Source organism: Phyllobates terribilis, unplaced genomic scaffold (assembly GCF_046119375.1).
Source record: "Phyllobates terribilis strain yellow unplaced genomic scaffold, ASM4611937v1 Scaffold_1__5_contigs__length_1240528914, whole genome shotgun sequence".
Classification (NCBI taxonomy): Eukaryota; Metazoa; Chordata; class Amphibia; order Anura; family Dendrobatidae; genus Phyllobates; species Phyllobates terribilis.
Window position 1 is genome coordinate 889735396 of NW_027362761.1, and position 15187 is coordinate 889750582.

General features: G+C 41.3%; 1 protein-coding gene across 4 annotated transcripts in view; it reads left to right on the forward strand.

Moving 5' to 3' along the window:
* Window positions 1–15187, forward strand: part of LOC141154249 (bifunctional heparan sulfate N-deacetylase/N-sulfotransferase 4-like) — a 920299-nt gene that overhangs the window by 858002 nt on the left and 47110 nt on the right. For 3 of the 4 annotated variants that reach the window (XR_012247418.1, XR_012247419.1, XM_073639869.1), the window contains exons 11-12: window positions 3554–3724; window positions 7956–8065. Coding sequence is in view for 2 of the 4 variants with exons in the window: in XM_073639869.1 (XP_073495970.1) it covers window positions 3554–3724; window positions 7956–8065 (281 nt within the window). In the remaining 2 variants the exon portion in view is untranslated. The remainder of the gene's footprint in view (window positions 1–3553; window positions 3725–7955; window positions 8066–15187) is intronic. The other variant, XM_073639888.1, reaches the window with a different exon arrangement.

Here is a 15187-nt window from a genome sequence, read left to right on the forward strand (position 1 = left end):
TTTTGGATATAACAGAGAATGTGATGATTTTAAGATGTTAAAATAAAACTTACTTTTTTATTTGGAAAATAGCTGGAGCATTTCTTACTTGAATTTTCTTCGGCTTAGGCTTTCTCCTACAGTTGAATTCATACAGGTGAGCTGGTAATCATCTTTTTATCAGTTTCGACAATTGCATTGCCATGCTTTTAGACCTTAACTATGCAAGCAAAATGGGGAAATATTTTATGGCTTTCAAAAGGGAGTCCAAATTGACGTATTATCAGAATAAGCTGTGTTACCTGCTTGATAAAGGTTTCACAAAGCAGATGCCTGCTGTTTGCACAGCTGACCAAAAGAAATCTTCCCCGCTGCCCAAAAAGCCAAAACTGCCCCATTTGTGCCAGAGTTAGGGCCACAACAAGTAGTTGAGGTGGCAGCAAGAAATATTGTATATTTGACATGATGGACTAAAAGTTTAATCTTCCTCTGTGCCAACCTAAAGCTCCTCAGCAAAAAGAGATACATCGGAAGAACTGCCAGGTTCAGTCATAGCTAGACTGTGTCCTTTCTCAGGCAGACAACCTTAGCTCCAATCCAATGAACTTTTTGCTCCGCAGATTGGACCAGTGGCAAGAACTGGCCCAGTTTGCTATCGGCGTACTATCATGTTCAACCTGCAATGTACTGTTAGAGAGGGTATTCAGCATGGCCAGTGGTTTTATCACACCTTAGCGGACCAGGTTAACCCGCAAGTGTGGAAAACCTTATAGTTATTAAAATGAATAAGGTATGGATAAGTGATGACTTTTATTCATCTACGGCTGATGTGAATGCTTACATCAGCCATATCATATGCCTGTCCGCTGTCTGTCTTCCATCAACGTATAGGCAATCCCAAAGTTACAAACTAGATAGGTTATGTAAGTTTGTTTGTAACCCGAATTTGTGTGTAAGCTAGAACAGGGCTAGCAACAATAAAAAATAAAAATAATGATCTCATCCCTGACCTCTTTGGTTGCTCTCTGCCTGCCATTAAGTATTCTTTTTTCCACCATAGTGTGCCGCATCCCTGGCTTTTTCACTATAGGTCTGGACTTCCGGCTGCCTCCAGGCCTCTGAGGTGACTGTGTGTCGTAAGTGCTGTCTTATAATGAAGAGGATCCAGAGATGTGGCAAGCAACGGCAGAAAGAAGAGGACTGGACAGCAAGCAGCGGGGTGGTCGGGGAAGTGTTATTTATTTATTTTTTAAAACCAAAATTCCTTTTAACACTCAACCCTCCAGCCATGTCCAGGTCCTGAAGGTCACTGCATATCATAATAACGTGAACTGCTTTACCAGACATCTCCTTGAAAGATTTTTCATCTTTTACTACCATGCTACTACTGCTGTTGCCACTGAATGCCAGCCACACACCAGCCAGCCATGCCAACCACACACCTGTGTTTTAAAGAAATATACTATACTGCTGCTGCTGCCCTAGCATCTGCCACTGCCGCTGCACAGCAATGCTAGCCACACCTCTCTTGGCTGCATACTATTTTATTATACTATACGTACAGCTGATACCATTGCCTACACAGCCAAACAACTCCTTACCTGCCCTTTCATATCTTTCAATCGGGCAGCTTCTACCACTGTCTCTACAACCAGACGCTCACATACTGCTCCTGTGTTTTTCCAGAGTCTCGTATAGCTATATTATACTGTTGCTGAAAAGTATACTCTCTTCAGGGTGCACAAACATAAAATGGCTCCAAAACTAGGAATAAGTCATTGTTTCTTTACTTTGACAACAGCTAACCTGTTCCTGTTCCCTAAATAAAGGGATTTATTGTACAACTTCATATACATCCATTGTATTTGTCAAGAGCGTAACAATCCTATGGGCCACGGGGCAAGTTTTTATCCTGGGTTTTCCCACAATTACCAGGTTCTATTGCTTTTATCTGCCCCTGTGAGTCTGCTAGAATTTATAATATATGTTTACTTTCCCTAAAAAACAAAACAAACAAAAAAAATCACAAATATATAAACAATACAGTCCTACAGCTAGCAAATAGTGCCACTATACAAATAAATGCCAGCATACTGTTACTGAATAGAATCTACCATATTAACACCAATAATGCCAACAATACCACTACAGAAGGAATAAATAATACCTCCACTCCATGACCTCATACTACCACCACTTCGCAAACAAATAATATCACAATACTAATCTTAACAAAAACAACTGTACAGTTGCTGTGAATACTATATAGTAAATATGTAGTATATACAAATCAGTAACTCACCAGTGAGATTGTTTGAAATAGACATCATCTATTTTCCCTGTTCTTCTCTATCCAGCCTAGAATGACATAACAAATTCTTACCATTCACATCTTATTTCTGCACAATATAACACACAGAAATGTTTGGCTCATTGCTTTGAGCTAACTCTAAGACTCCAGTATCCTTCTTGTTTTCCATATGTACGGATGGGGTTATTCTGAGGGTTTTTTCTGGGCACTGTTTCCCCTTTGACTCCCTCAATATGTTTTTGTTGCCCTATTTGAGTGTGTGTTTATTAAATTATTATGTCCCCATTTGTGCTCCCATATAATAATTTTGTCACTCTTTGTGCCCCATAAATAATTTGATGCATTTTACTCCAGCACAGCCTTCATCAAGACTAGAATAAAAACATCAGTCTAATATTTTTTTTTACCAACAACAGATTATTTTAAGATTCACTTAGGCTTATGTTAAAGGAGTTGTCCGGTCAAAAGTGATAAGTCTGCAGGTGCTTTGTGTGACTGCAGACTTATGAATCTCCCCAGCGCACGCACTGTGCGCTGAGGGGATTCGCCGGTTTCTGAGCTGGAGACCGGAGGGTATGTATGACTTATACACACTCCCAGCCAGGGCAGTCCACAGGGCGAAGCCTCAGTCCATACATTTGTACAGAGTGAAGCCGTGCCCTGACTAGTGATGCAGTCGTCCAGTGGGCATGACCAACTAGAGAGAGTGGCCTCGCTACATACAAGTGTATGAAGCGAGGCTGCAACCAGTACACGGGCTGTGGCCGGGAGTATGTATAAGTCATGCATACCATCCAGCCCCGGCTCAGAAACCAGCGAAACCTTGCAGAGCACAGTGCTGGCGGGATTCATAAGTCTGCATTCACACAAAGTGTCTGCAGATATATCGATTTGGACCAGACAATCCCTGTAACACATGGCAGAGAATTTCCGACAGGGATTTGGCCAGAAAGCCATGGCAAAATTTGCTTGTGTCACACATGGATTTTATCCTGCAAATTGCAGCATATTTCACACCACTGTATTACAAGGCATTACATAGGGTAAAATCCCCACAAGGAAAACCATGTTGCAGATTTGAAAGTCCACAACGTGCTAAGAATTTTTGGCTGAATTTTTTTTGGTACTTGGAGTTGAGGGTCTTAAAACCCAATTCATTTATAGTATTATATTGTGCTGCTGATTTGTGTCACTTGAATATGTGAACATAGTCTAAAAGATTTTACTCGAAACAAATGTTTACATTCTTCATTTTGCCTTTAGCATCAAAGATCTCACAGAGATCCTACTGCCATGAAATATAGCTTCTATGAAGTCATAACTGCTGATCTTAAAGCTTCCATAGAGTTACAGGCTCTGCAGAAAAGATGCCTTCTCCCAGGCCGGTATTCCACACATATTGAAAGATGGTTGACCTACTTTCCCCCATCACAGGTAATGTAGATATTTATACATCTGTCTCCTATAAAATTAACATTTATTTTGCTTTCATTCAGGACATCTAACTTTGTACCAGATTAATGTAAATTTATGTAGGTGTACAGTAACTGCCAATTGAGGAGCTAGGTAAGATGATACCAACGTGTGTCCACTTGTACTTATGCTCCTTAGTTATGGACTCTAGTTTCTAACTTAGATGGCATGTATTTTATTGAAAAACTTCAGCAAATGGTAAATTCAAATATACTGTAACATTGTAATACAGAATATCTTTTCATTGCCATCAATCATTCCTATGAAATGGAAACATCATTGAGACAACCACCATTAATTTGTCTTGCACAGGAATAGTCATCTCAGAAAAGGAGTGTCAAAGTGCATAGAATACAGGGGAGTTGAAAATCTGTCAGAAAAAAGATGGTATCAAAGTTTGAGGTGCAGCAGGATCAAATCTACTAAGCCACGAATATGAGCATGCAGGTCAATGGAAGCTGAATAAAATGATATCTAGATATCGGCAATATGATGTCTTATTTCAGAGAAATCAACATTTTGCTTTTATATGTAAATGAGCTGTTCAGGACTATGGGTCGGACACTGATCTGCATAAGAATCTGCCTCCAGAGATTATTTTAAATGCAGAAGGAGTTACCATTGTGAGACATGTAAATCAGGAGGGCAGACTGTCAGTCATTACATGTCTCACACTGGTAACGCCCCTTTTCATTTAAAATAATCTCTGGAGGCAGATTCTCATGCAGATCAGTGTCCAATCCATAGTCTCTAACAGCTTAATTACATATAAGAAAAATATGGATTCTCTGGAATAAGACAACGGATTAAAGATATCAAAGTATAATTTTATTCAGCTTCCTATTACCTACATGCCCATATAGATGGCTTAGGAGGGTTGATTCTACTGACAGATTCCCTTTAAATTATATTTTTTTGTTTTTGATACTATAAGAATGTGGCGCCCCTGAGGGTTCGACCGCCACAGGGATGCTGCACTTCTTTAATGGAGTGTAATATTCCTCCTCTGAGGTAAGAACAGTGCGATGGTCAGGACCCTTCCTTCACATCCAACACCACATTTCTCCCACCAGAGGGGGCTAGAATACACTAGGTGCTGCCCTCCTGGTTACAGGGAGACTGGGGAACCAAGAGATAGGGGAACCATTTAGTGGGTGAGGGTGGAGGACTCACATTTTTGTGACACTTTAAAATTTCATATTTAATACACTGCCATCTTGGTTCTTGGTCCTTAGTCTAGTCTTTGCTGGTCCTTTCTGTCCGTCAGCCCGTCTGGCTGCCCTTCAGTCTGTCCCATGATGGTTCTTTGACTGTTCTACTGTGACCTCCTACCCTGAGCGTGGATCCTGTGTGGGCCTGCAGAGGACGGAGACACAGCCTTCGTACCTTAGCCTTGGGTCGAGAGGGGCAGGTTGCAGATAATGGATGTCTCAATCTGGTCAAGGACCATGACCAAGAAGGCCCGAAGCTCAAGAGAGTAGCTCCACAGCAAATGGATCCCAGGGAGGATGCAGACGGAGCGGTATACGCCACCTGTCCTCGCCAACCTGATATATTCAGAGGGATTCCGGCTGCAAAAGGGGTACCAGTCCCCGACACCCGACCTTGCTACTCCATGTCCTGGTCGGGAAAGCCCGGTAGGCCCTGAGGATCCCACCGGGTATCGGAAGCAGCGGAGCTGCCACCCGTACCCTTTTACTGAGAGGAGTTCAGAGGGAGACCCGGCCTATCTACACACACAGACAGGAAAGAGAACCCGGTCTGTAGTCTAGGAACACTCTGGTGCGGGGTCCTGATTGAACACTGGACTTACTCGGAGGTTGTCGGACCCCCCCGTCTCTGGTGACCGCAGAACTCCGCGAGGAGCAGGGAGAAGCTTTGCAGCTGTACTCTACAACATGAGTAAAAACACTGGAAGTTAACCCCTATGGCCTCCGGACTCTTTGTTCTGCATTACACCACATTACGCGGCACCAGACCTCCTGGACTACTACCCCCTCCATTCTGTCCCACTGCCCTGAGGCCCTGCTCCGCCTGTGGGGAGTAGTAACAACGACGGCCGCCATAACACCATGCCTCAGCGGACTGCAGCGGCGCTGGTGGTCTTCACCAGGTGCCACAGGTGGCGTAGTCGAGATCAGTCACTCAACCCGGACGAGCCCATACCATCTCTTTTGTTTTAGTGTGACGACCCTGGGCACGGGTCGGGTCCGGGCCACGGCTGCACCCCCATCAACAACTTAGGACCCATCTCCGAGTCCTCATCTCCCAGGGTAGGGCTTCCATTGGTAGTGTCACACAAGAACATGTCATAAAATTGAAAGTGGTATAGGTCTCTGTGCTTGGGTTCTATAAAATCTTTCAATGTTGAACCCAAGAACAGCCCATAGCTGCATAATCTGAAGTTTTATGATGATTCCTCCTGTAGTTTACATTGTTTAAGGAACAAATATTCATACTATTATACTCTCGCAGTAAAGTGTCAGTATGAAATAAAACATTATAGTGTGATTAATCATAATGTTTATTTTCTATATTGACACACTGTGTAGTAAAATCACCCAGTTGTGATATTTCTAATCCAACATGCTCCATTAACTATTTTACTTCAATAAATGTCTAATGATTGCAGGAATTTATCTCTGAATAACCTGTGACAATTTGCATAGAGAATGATTTTAGAACTAAAATCAATTTATCAAGCTTTCAACAAAGAAATATATAGTCACCTGCTTCTAGAAGAAGATGTCTATTATTATATATGCCCTAATCCAAGTTGAAAGTCATCTCATACATTATACCTATAGGTCACTTTAAAGGGAATCTGTCAGCATCCCTTTTCTATGTAATCTTGGAGCAGTATCATGTAGGAGCTGAAAGTCTGATTCTTGTAATGTGTTACTTACTAGACTGTGTGTTGCTTTTTTAATAAAATCAGTGTTTTATCAGCAAGAGTTAATCTGTTAGGAACTGACCTGGGTTGGAGTAGTGGTACTGCAATCACTAGGGGCTGTACTGGCAGGTAGCATACTCAGGAAAAGCCAGAGGTCGGTACACAGGAACAGCAGTATAGTCTTGAAGGATTTAGGAGATTGCGTAGTCAGGAAAAGCCAGAAGTTGGTGCACAGGAACAGCAGAATAATCTTGGATGAGGCAGCAGGTGAAGGGAGAGCTTGACTAAAGGCTGAGAGATCAATAATCTTGTAAGGAAGGAGGTGCCAGGCCAGGTTTTAATAGGATATTCAGTAAGGAACTCACAGGATGAAGCCAATCAGGAACAACACAGGTACTAGAATCTGGGCTAGCCAGGAATCGTCCAGCGAGCTGAATAGCTCAGAAGGAAGGGCTGCCGCTTGGTGCTCAAGAGCCCTGACATAATCACTAGAGGACTAGTTGTGTTGTGCCTCCTAGTCAACTGCTCTATATAAAGCTAGGGTCAGACGGCTGTAGGTTCTCTCAGATTCGGACATATGGTAATTATTTCCTTGATCTGAGGAAAAAAACTGGACATGTGTTCAGCCCCATAATATTGCATTGGACCAAGTGTGATCTGATGTTTTGTCAGATCGCACTTGGACGGAAATTACAACGGTGTGATCGAGCCTTAACCCCGCACCCACCCACAAATTAGCAGTTTTCTCTCAATGTACAGTGTATATAGAAAGCTGTCAATCAGTGGTGAGGCCTGTGCTGAGCATTCTGAGGACTTCTAGATACACAGCAGAGAAAACAGTATTAAAATGATAGCATGCAAACCAGCAAGTGACATATCGCTGGAGTCAGGGTCTCAGCCCCTATGTCATTCTGTTCATAAATTATATAAAACCCTGGTGACAGATTCCCTTTAATTATATGTTACAACTTCTACTGAAACAAATAATAACTAAATAATGCAACCAAGCCATACACATGTATAGATATGTGGTTTTGGAAAGTTCATTAATGAAATAGATATCCACCATTTAAGATTGAAGGAGATCAACTTCTGAAAAGTAGCTGAATCTGTCAGAACTCTTTACTTTCCTGAAGGCTCTGTACCCTTACAGATAATGTTTCCTACTTGTTATGTTTCTCATAATCTGACAATTATCAGATCTTAAAAATTCTGTTCATAAAGAATTTTAGTATATGTAGCATTACATTTATACTTTGGTAAACTGAAATAAAATTAGATAAAAATCTGTCATTCCAGCTGTTAATTATAGATGGGCAACATCTGAGAAGTGACCCAGCTAGTGTAATGGATGAAGTTCAGAACTTTTTAGGAGTTTCTCCTCATTATAATTACTCCGAGACTCTCACGTAAGTACATTAATCTCATTTACAATATTTCTATCAGCAGACCATAAGAAACATTATAGATCATTAATATTTACAAGGTTGATCAATTCAAGGGTGTTTTATCACTCCCAGCTAAAATATAGTTTGTGAACAACAATCAGCTTTGGGAAAACATGCTCATTTTAGGTAAATCTGAGCTTGGAGGATATTTGAAAACACATTTTACTTCATTTTCCAAGCACATTGTTTAAAATGCCCTCCAGGGGAATTAAGGCAAACATTATACAGTAGGCTGAGTGGATATAAAATCTGAGAAAGATTTACAGCACTATACTGGCACTTGTCCAGTGCTTCATTTAGATAAAGGTGTCTTCAAATGGAGATAGAACATATGACATCTAAGAGGGTCTAATTAATATTTATAGTCAGATTGGGAAATTATGGAGGTTTCACCTATTTTATTTTTGCTTAAAGTACTTGACATAAACAAGAAAGACTATATGTGTAAAATGATCAGTTTAGAGACAGAACAGTTACAAAGATTCTCAAATAGTTAGATTTAGTCTAGTTTCTAATTTGCTGCCAAAGCAATAAGTAAAAATTTGCGGCCTAAGATTTTGTTTTTGTATTCTCTATTGAATTATTTTTGCAAAGAGCATATCTATAATACTTAATATTGCTGCAATGTATCAATTCAGCAGCCTTTGTAGGGTTTTATTTTTGAAATGTTTAAAAAAATTGCCTTGTAATATACTGAAAATTAAAGAAAAATTATTGCACTGGAAAATATAGCAATTCCATGTGACGCTGAGTCACTTCCCACGGATAAGCCGTGAGTCAGGGAAGTCAAGGAGTCTGAGGTACATGCTCACCACTGCTCGGTACTTTCCCAAGCATCATGGTGCTCGAAAAGCTCAGCGAGTTTTTCCAGATTGCTCGGGTCCCCGCCCTGCATGTTTGATGCTCTTTAGAGAGCCAATGAACAGTCATTGATTGTTTTCCACACACTGTAATGCCGTAGCCATGTTGGTTGTGGACATTACAGTGATTGGCTGGCCACATAGCGTCATCGGGTCTATATAAGACCTGTTGCCGCTATGCTTGTCACAGTCTACCTCGGAAATAGGCAAAGTAGGAAGAGCAGCTGCTGAGTCAGGGAAAGATTTGCTTGTTTATAGTTAGTATAGGTTTTTCACAGCATATCTACAGTGAGTACGGAAAGTATTCAGACCCCTTTAAATTTTTCAGTCTTTGTTTCATTGCAGCCATTTGGTAATTTCTAAAAAGTTAATTTTTTTTTCTCATTAAAGTACACTTTAATCTTGACTGAAAAAAACAGAAATTTAGAAGTTTATGCAAATTTATTAAAAAAGAAAAACTGAAATATCACATGGTCATAAGTATTCAGACCCTTTGCTCTGTATTGAGTTGAAGCACCCTTTTGAGCTAGTACAGCCATGAATCTTCTTGGGAATGATGCAACAAGTTTTTCACACCTGGATTTGGGGATCCTCTGCCATTCTTCCTTGAAGATCCTGTCCAGTTCCGTCAGGTTGGATGGTGAAAGTAGGTGGAAATCCATTTTCAGGTCTCTCCAGAGATGCTCAATTGGGTTTACATCAGGGCTCTGGTTGGGCCAGTCAAGAATGGTCACAGAGTTGTTCTGAAGCCACTCCTTTGTTATTTTAGCTGTGTGCTTAGGGTCATTGTCTTGTTGGAAGGTGAACCTTCGGCCAAGTCTGAGGTCCAGAGCACTCTGGAAGAGGTTTTCATCAAGGATATCTCTGTACTTGGCCGCATTCATGTTTCCTTCAATTTCAACCAGTTGTCCTGTCCCTGCAGCTGAAAAACACCCACATAGCATGATGCTACCGCCACCATGTTTCACTGTTGGGACTGTACTGGGCAGGCGATGAGCAGTGCCTGGTATTCTCCACATACTGCTTAGAATTATCACCAAAAAGTTCTATCTTCTTCTCATCAGACCAGAGAATCTAATTTCTCATAGTCCGTGAGTCCTTCATGTGTTTTTGAGCAAACTCTATGGGGCTTTCATATGTCTTGCACTGAGGAGAGGTTTCCGTTGGGCCACTCTGGCATAAAGACCCAACTGGTGGAGGGCTGCAGTGATAGTTGACTTTGAGGAACTTTCTCCCATCTCCCTACTGCATCTCTGAGCTCAGTCACAGTCATCTTAGGGTTCTTCTTTACCTCTCTCACCAAGTCTCTTCTCCCATGGTTGCTCAGTTTGGGTGGATGGCCAGGTCTAGGAAAACTTCTGGTGGTTCCAAACTTCTTCCATTTAAGGATTATGGAGGCCACTGTGCTCTTAGGAACCTTAAGTAATGCAGAAATTATTTTGTAACTTTGGCCAGATCTGTGCCTTGTCACAATTCTGTCTCTGAGCTCCTTGGGCAGTTCCTTTGAGCTCATGATTCTCATTTGGTCCGACATGCACTGTGAGCTGTGAGGTCTTATATAGACAGGTATGTGCCTTTTCAAATCAAGTCCTATCAGTTTAATTAAACACAGCTGGACTCTAATGAAGGAGTACAACCATCTCAAGGAGGATCGCAAGGAAATGGACAGCATGTGACTACAATATGACTGTCTGAAGGACAAAGGGTCTGAATACTTATGACCATGTGATATTTAAGTTTTTCTTTTTTAATACATTTGCATAAATTTCTACATTTCTGCTTTTTTTCAGTCAAGATGGGGTACAAAGTGTACTTTAATGAGAAAAAAAATGAACTTTTAAGAATTTACCAAATGGCTGCAATGAAAAAAAGAGTGAAAAATTTAAAGGGGTCTAAACACTTTCCGTACCCACTGTATATATCCATCTGATCTAACAATCCTTCTGAGGACTAATCCAGCAGCATATATTCAGTGGTGAATGAAGATAGCAGGAGTTAGGCAGGCAGGCAGGGTTTGTGGCAGACTGCAGTGCATGTAGCACAAGGGGGTCCATTGCACATTCTGTCTGCTGCTGCTGTTGTTACAGATATTTGTAGACATAGCCCCAGTTATCAGGAGCCAGGGCTAATTTTTTTTATATTAACCCCTTTAAAGCCCATGACGTACTAATACTCGTCAGTGCCCTGGGCTTTAAGAGCCTGACCCGTATTAGTACGTCATCGTGATCGCGCGCGCACACAGGCTGTGCGGGCGCGATCGCCGCCGGGTGTCAGCTGATTGTCACAGCTGACACCCGGTACTATGTGCAGGGATCGGTCCCGCACCGCTCCCAGCACATTTACCCCCGCAATACTGCGATCAAAGTCGATCACAGCATTGCGGAGGCAAGGGGAGGTGATCGCAATACTCACCTCCTCTTCCGGCCTCCTGTCTGCCGCGGCTTCCCGGGTGTTGCCATGACGACCCGATGTTGTCATGACAACATCTGGGTCAGCAGACAGCAGGAAGATTGTTTGGACATGCGCAGTGCATCTCCAAACTATCTTCTCGCTGTCCAGGGCTGACTGCCTGCATGGCACAGGGATGGTGCTCCATCCCTATGCTGTGCAGGCGATCAGAATAAAAAAAGTGAAAGTCCCATAGTGGGACAAAGTAAAAAAGTAAAAAAACTCCCAAAAAGTGAAAAAAAAAAAATTGTAAAAATAGTAAAAAAAAAATAAAAAAAATAATCCACTAAAAATAAAAATATAATGTACCCATCAATAAATATTATTATTAAAAAAAAACAAACAAACAATAAAAGTACACATATTTGGTATCACCACGTCCGTAACGACCTGGCCTATAAAACTGTTCCACTAGTTAACCCCTTCAGTGAATACGGTAAAAAAAAAACAAAAAAAAAAACAATGCTTTATCATCATACCGCCAAACTAAAAATGGAATAACACGCGATCAAAAAAACGAATAGAAATAAAAATGGTACCGCTGAAAACGTCATCTCATCCCGCAAAAAACAAGCCACTATACAGCTCCATCATCCGAAAAATCAAAAAGTTACAGCTCTCAGAATAAAGCGATGCAAAAGAATAATTTTTTCTATAAAATAGCTTTTACTGTGTAAAAGCGCCAAAACATAAAAAACTATATAAATGTGGTACCGCTGTAAACGTACTGACCCGAAGAATAAAGCTACCTTATCAATTTTACCACACCCGGAGCAGAATAAAAAAATTTAAAAAAGCACAATTCCTGAATTGTTGGTTTTTGTTTATTCTGCCTCCCAAAAATAGGAATAGAAAGCGATCAAAAAATGTCACTTGCCTGAAAATGGCACCAATAAAAACGTCAACTCATCCCGCAAAAAACAAGCTGTCACATGACTCTATCGGCCAAAATATGGCAATGCAAAAACTAGATTTTACAAAATATGTGTCTTTTAGTGTGTGACAGCTGTCAATCATAAAAACCCGATATGATTCTGGTATCGCTGTAATCGCACCGATCCGAAGAATAAAGTAATCTCATCACTTATACAGCACGAGGAATGGCGTAAAAAGTAAACGCTATGGCTGGGGTTGGGGTTGTGCTAATGTTAGGGTTGGGGTTGTTTTTTTTTTTCAAAAGTAAAAAAAAAATATGGCGACTAGTGTTGAGCGCAAGTGCTCGCTACTTGAGTTTTCATCGGGTGCTCGGGTATGCACTGAGTATCGCGGGTGCTCGAGTCTCCGCCCCATATGCTTCGCGGCCAAAAAAACCTCGCGGGGATTGCCTCCCATGCACGAGCGATCCCCGCATGTTTTTTTTGAGGTGTCTAATGACCGTGAAAAATGCGGACAGGGACTCGAGCTTTTCACTAGAGCACCCGTGATACGTGGTGCATACCTGAGTACCCGATGCAAACTCAAGTAGCGAGCACTTGCGCTCAAGAGTAATGACAACTTATTCAATATGATGACCTAATGTTATCAAACTCTGTGTCATACCTCTGGGTTCAAAATGTTCACTATACCCCTTAATAAAATCCTTGAGGGGTATAGTTTCCAAAATGGGGTCATTTGTGGGGGAGCTCCACTGTTTAGGCACATCAGGGGCTCTCCAAATGCGACAAGGTGTCCGCTAACAAATTGAATGGAAAATCGGCTCAAATTGTTAGCGGACACCATGTTGCGTTTGGAGAGCCCCTGTGTGCCTAAACATTGGAGCTCCCCCACAAGTGACCCCATTTTGGAAACTAGACCACCCAAGGCACCTATCTAGATGCATAGTGAGCACTTGGAACCCCCAGGTGCTTCATAAATTGATTCGTAAAAATGAAAAAGTGTTTTTTTTTCCACTTTTTCATTTTTACGAATCAATTTGTGAAGCACCTGGGGGATCCAAGTTCTCACTATGCATCTAGATGGGTGTCTTGGGGGGTCTAGTTTCCAAAATGGGGTCACTTGTGAGGGGCTTACACTGTTTAGGCACATCAGGGGCTCTCCAAACGCAACATTGTGTCCGTTAACAATTTGAGCCGATTTTCCATTCAATTTGTTAGCGGACACCATGTCGCTAATTGTTCAAGCAAATTTTACAATCAAAAAGTCAAATGGCGCTCCTTCCCTTCCGAGCCCTGCCGTGCGCCCAAACAGTGGTTTTTCCCCACATATGGGGTATCTGCATGCCCAGGGGAAATTGCACAACAAATTTTGGGTCCATTTTTTCCTGTTACCCCTGCGAAAATAAAAAAAATTGGGTCTAAAGTAACATTTTTGTGAAAAAAGTTAAATGTTCATTTTTTTCTTCCACATTCCAAAAATTCCTGTGAAGCACCTGAAGGGTTAATAATGTTCTTGAATGTGGTTTTGAGCACCTTGAGGGGTGCAGTTTTTAGAATGGTGTCACTTTGGGGTATTTTCTGTCATAAAGACCTCTCAAAGTGACTTCAAATGTGATCCCTAAAAAAATGTTTTTGTAAATTTTGTTGGAAAAATGAGAAATCGCTGGTCAAATTTTAACCCTTATAGCTCCCTAACAAAAAAATTTTGGTTCCAAGATTGTGCTGGTGTAAAGTAGACATGTGGGAAATGTTATTTATTAACTCTTTTGTGTGACATAGCTCTCTGATTTAAGGGCATAAAAATTAAAATTTTGAAAATTGCAAAATTTTCAAAATTTTTGCCAAATTTCCATTTTTTTCACAAATAAACGCAAGTGATATCGAAGAATTTTTACCACAATCATGAAGTACAATATGTCACGAAAAAACATTCTCAGAATCAGGGGGTCCGTTGAAGCGTTCCAGAGTAATTACCTCATAAAGTGACAGTGGTCAGAATTGTAAAAATTGGCCTGGTCATTAACGTGCAAACCACCCTCGGGGGTAAAGGGGTTAATCATGGTTATTTGCTTAAAAAGCAAGGCAGGAAGTGTATGTGGCAGACTGCAGTGCATACTGCACAATAGGGTCTATTGCACGTTCTGACTGATCCTGCTATTACAGATATTTGTAGACATAGCCCCAGATATCAGGGGCCAGGGCTATTTTTTTTATCTTAATCCTGATTATTTTCTTAAAAAGCAATCCAGAGCACAGCATTTTTCTGGTCCATTTGTTTGTTAGCACTGCAGAATACAGCCAGATCTTTTCCATATTACAGTGATACAAATCCAGAAATTTGAACTGAACGTGGAAAATATTGGCCTCCATTTCCATTTTGTAGCAGTGTTTCAGTGAAGCTATTCACACGAGGTTGCTGTGAAGAATAGTATTAGTAAACTACATGCCCGCTATTTAAAACCGTGGTTCTCTGTCAGACGTATCACATATAACTGCATTCCAAAATCAGCCATTTCTGACTTCCATTTCCATTTTGTTGCAGTGTGTTTGTGAAGCTATTCACATGAGTTCGCTGTGAAAAAAAGTATTAGTAAACTACCGGTCCGCTTTTTAAAACCATGGTTCTCTGTCAGACGTATCACATATAACTGCGGTTCAAATCCAACAATTTGTAGTGAACATGGAAAATATTGTCCTCCATTTAAAATGGGCAAGGTGCGTGGCAAGGGACGGGGAAGTGGACGTGATGGTGCATGCAGAGGTCGAGGCCGAGGCTGTGGGCAAGCTGAAATTGTGCCACAACAAAAATATCTTGTCGCTCGACCTTCCTGTCCCAATTACTAAGGGACCGCAGCACACCACTATTGAACATAGAGCAGTGTCAAAAGTTTGTTGGTTGG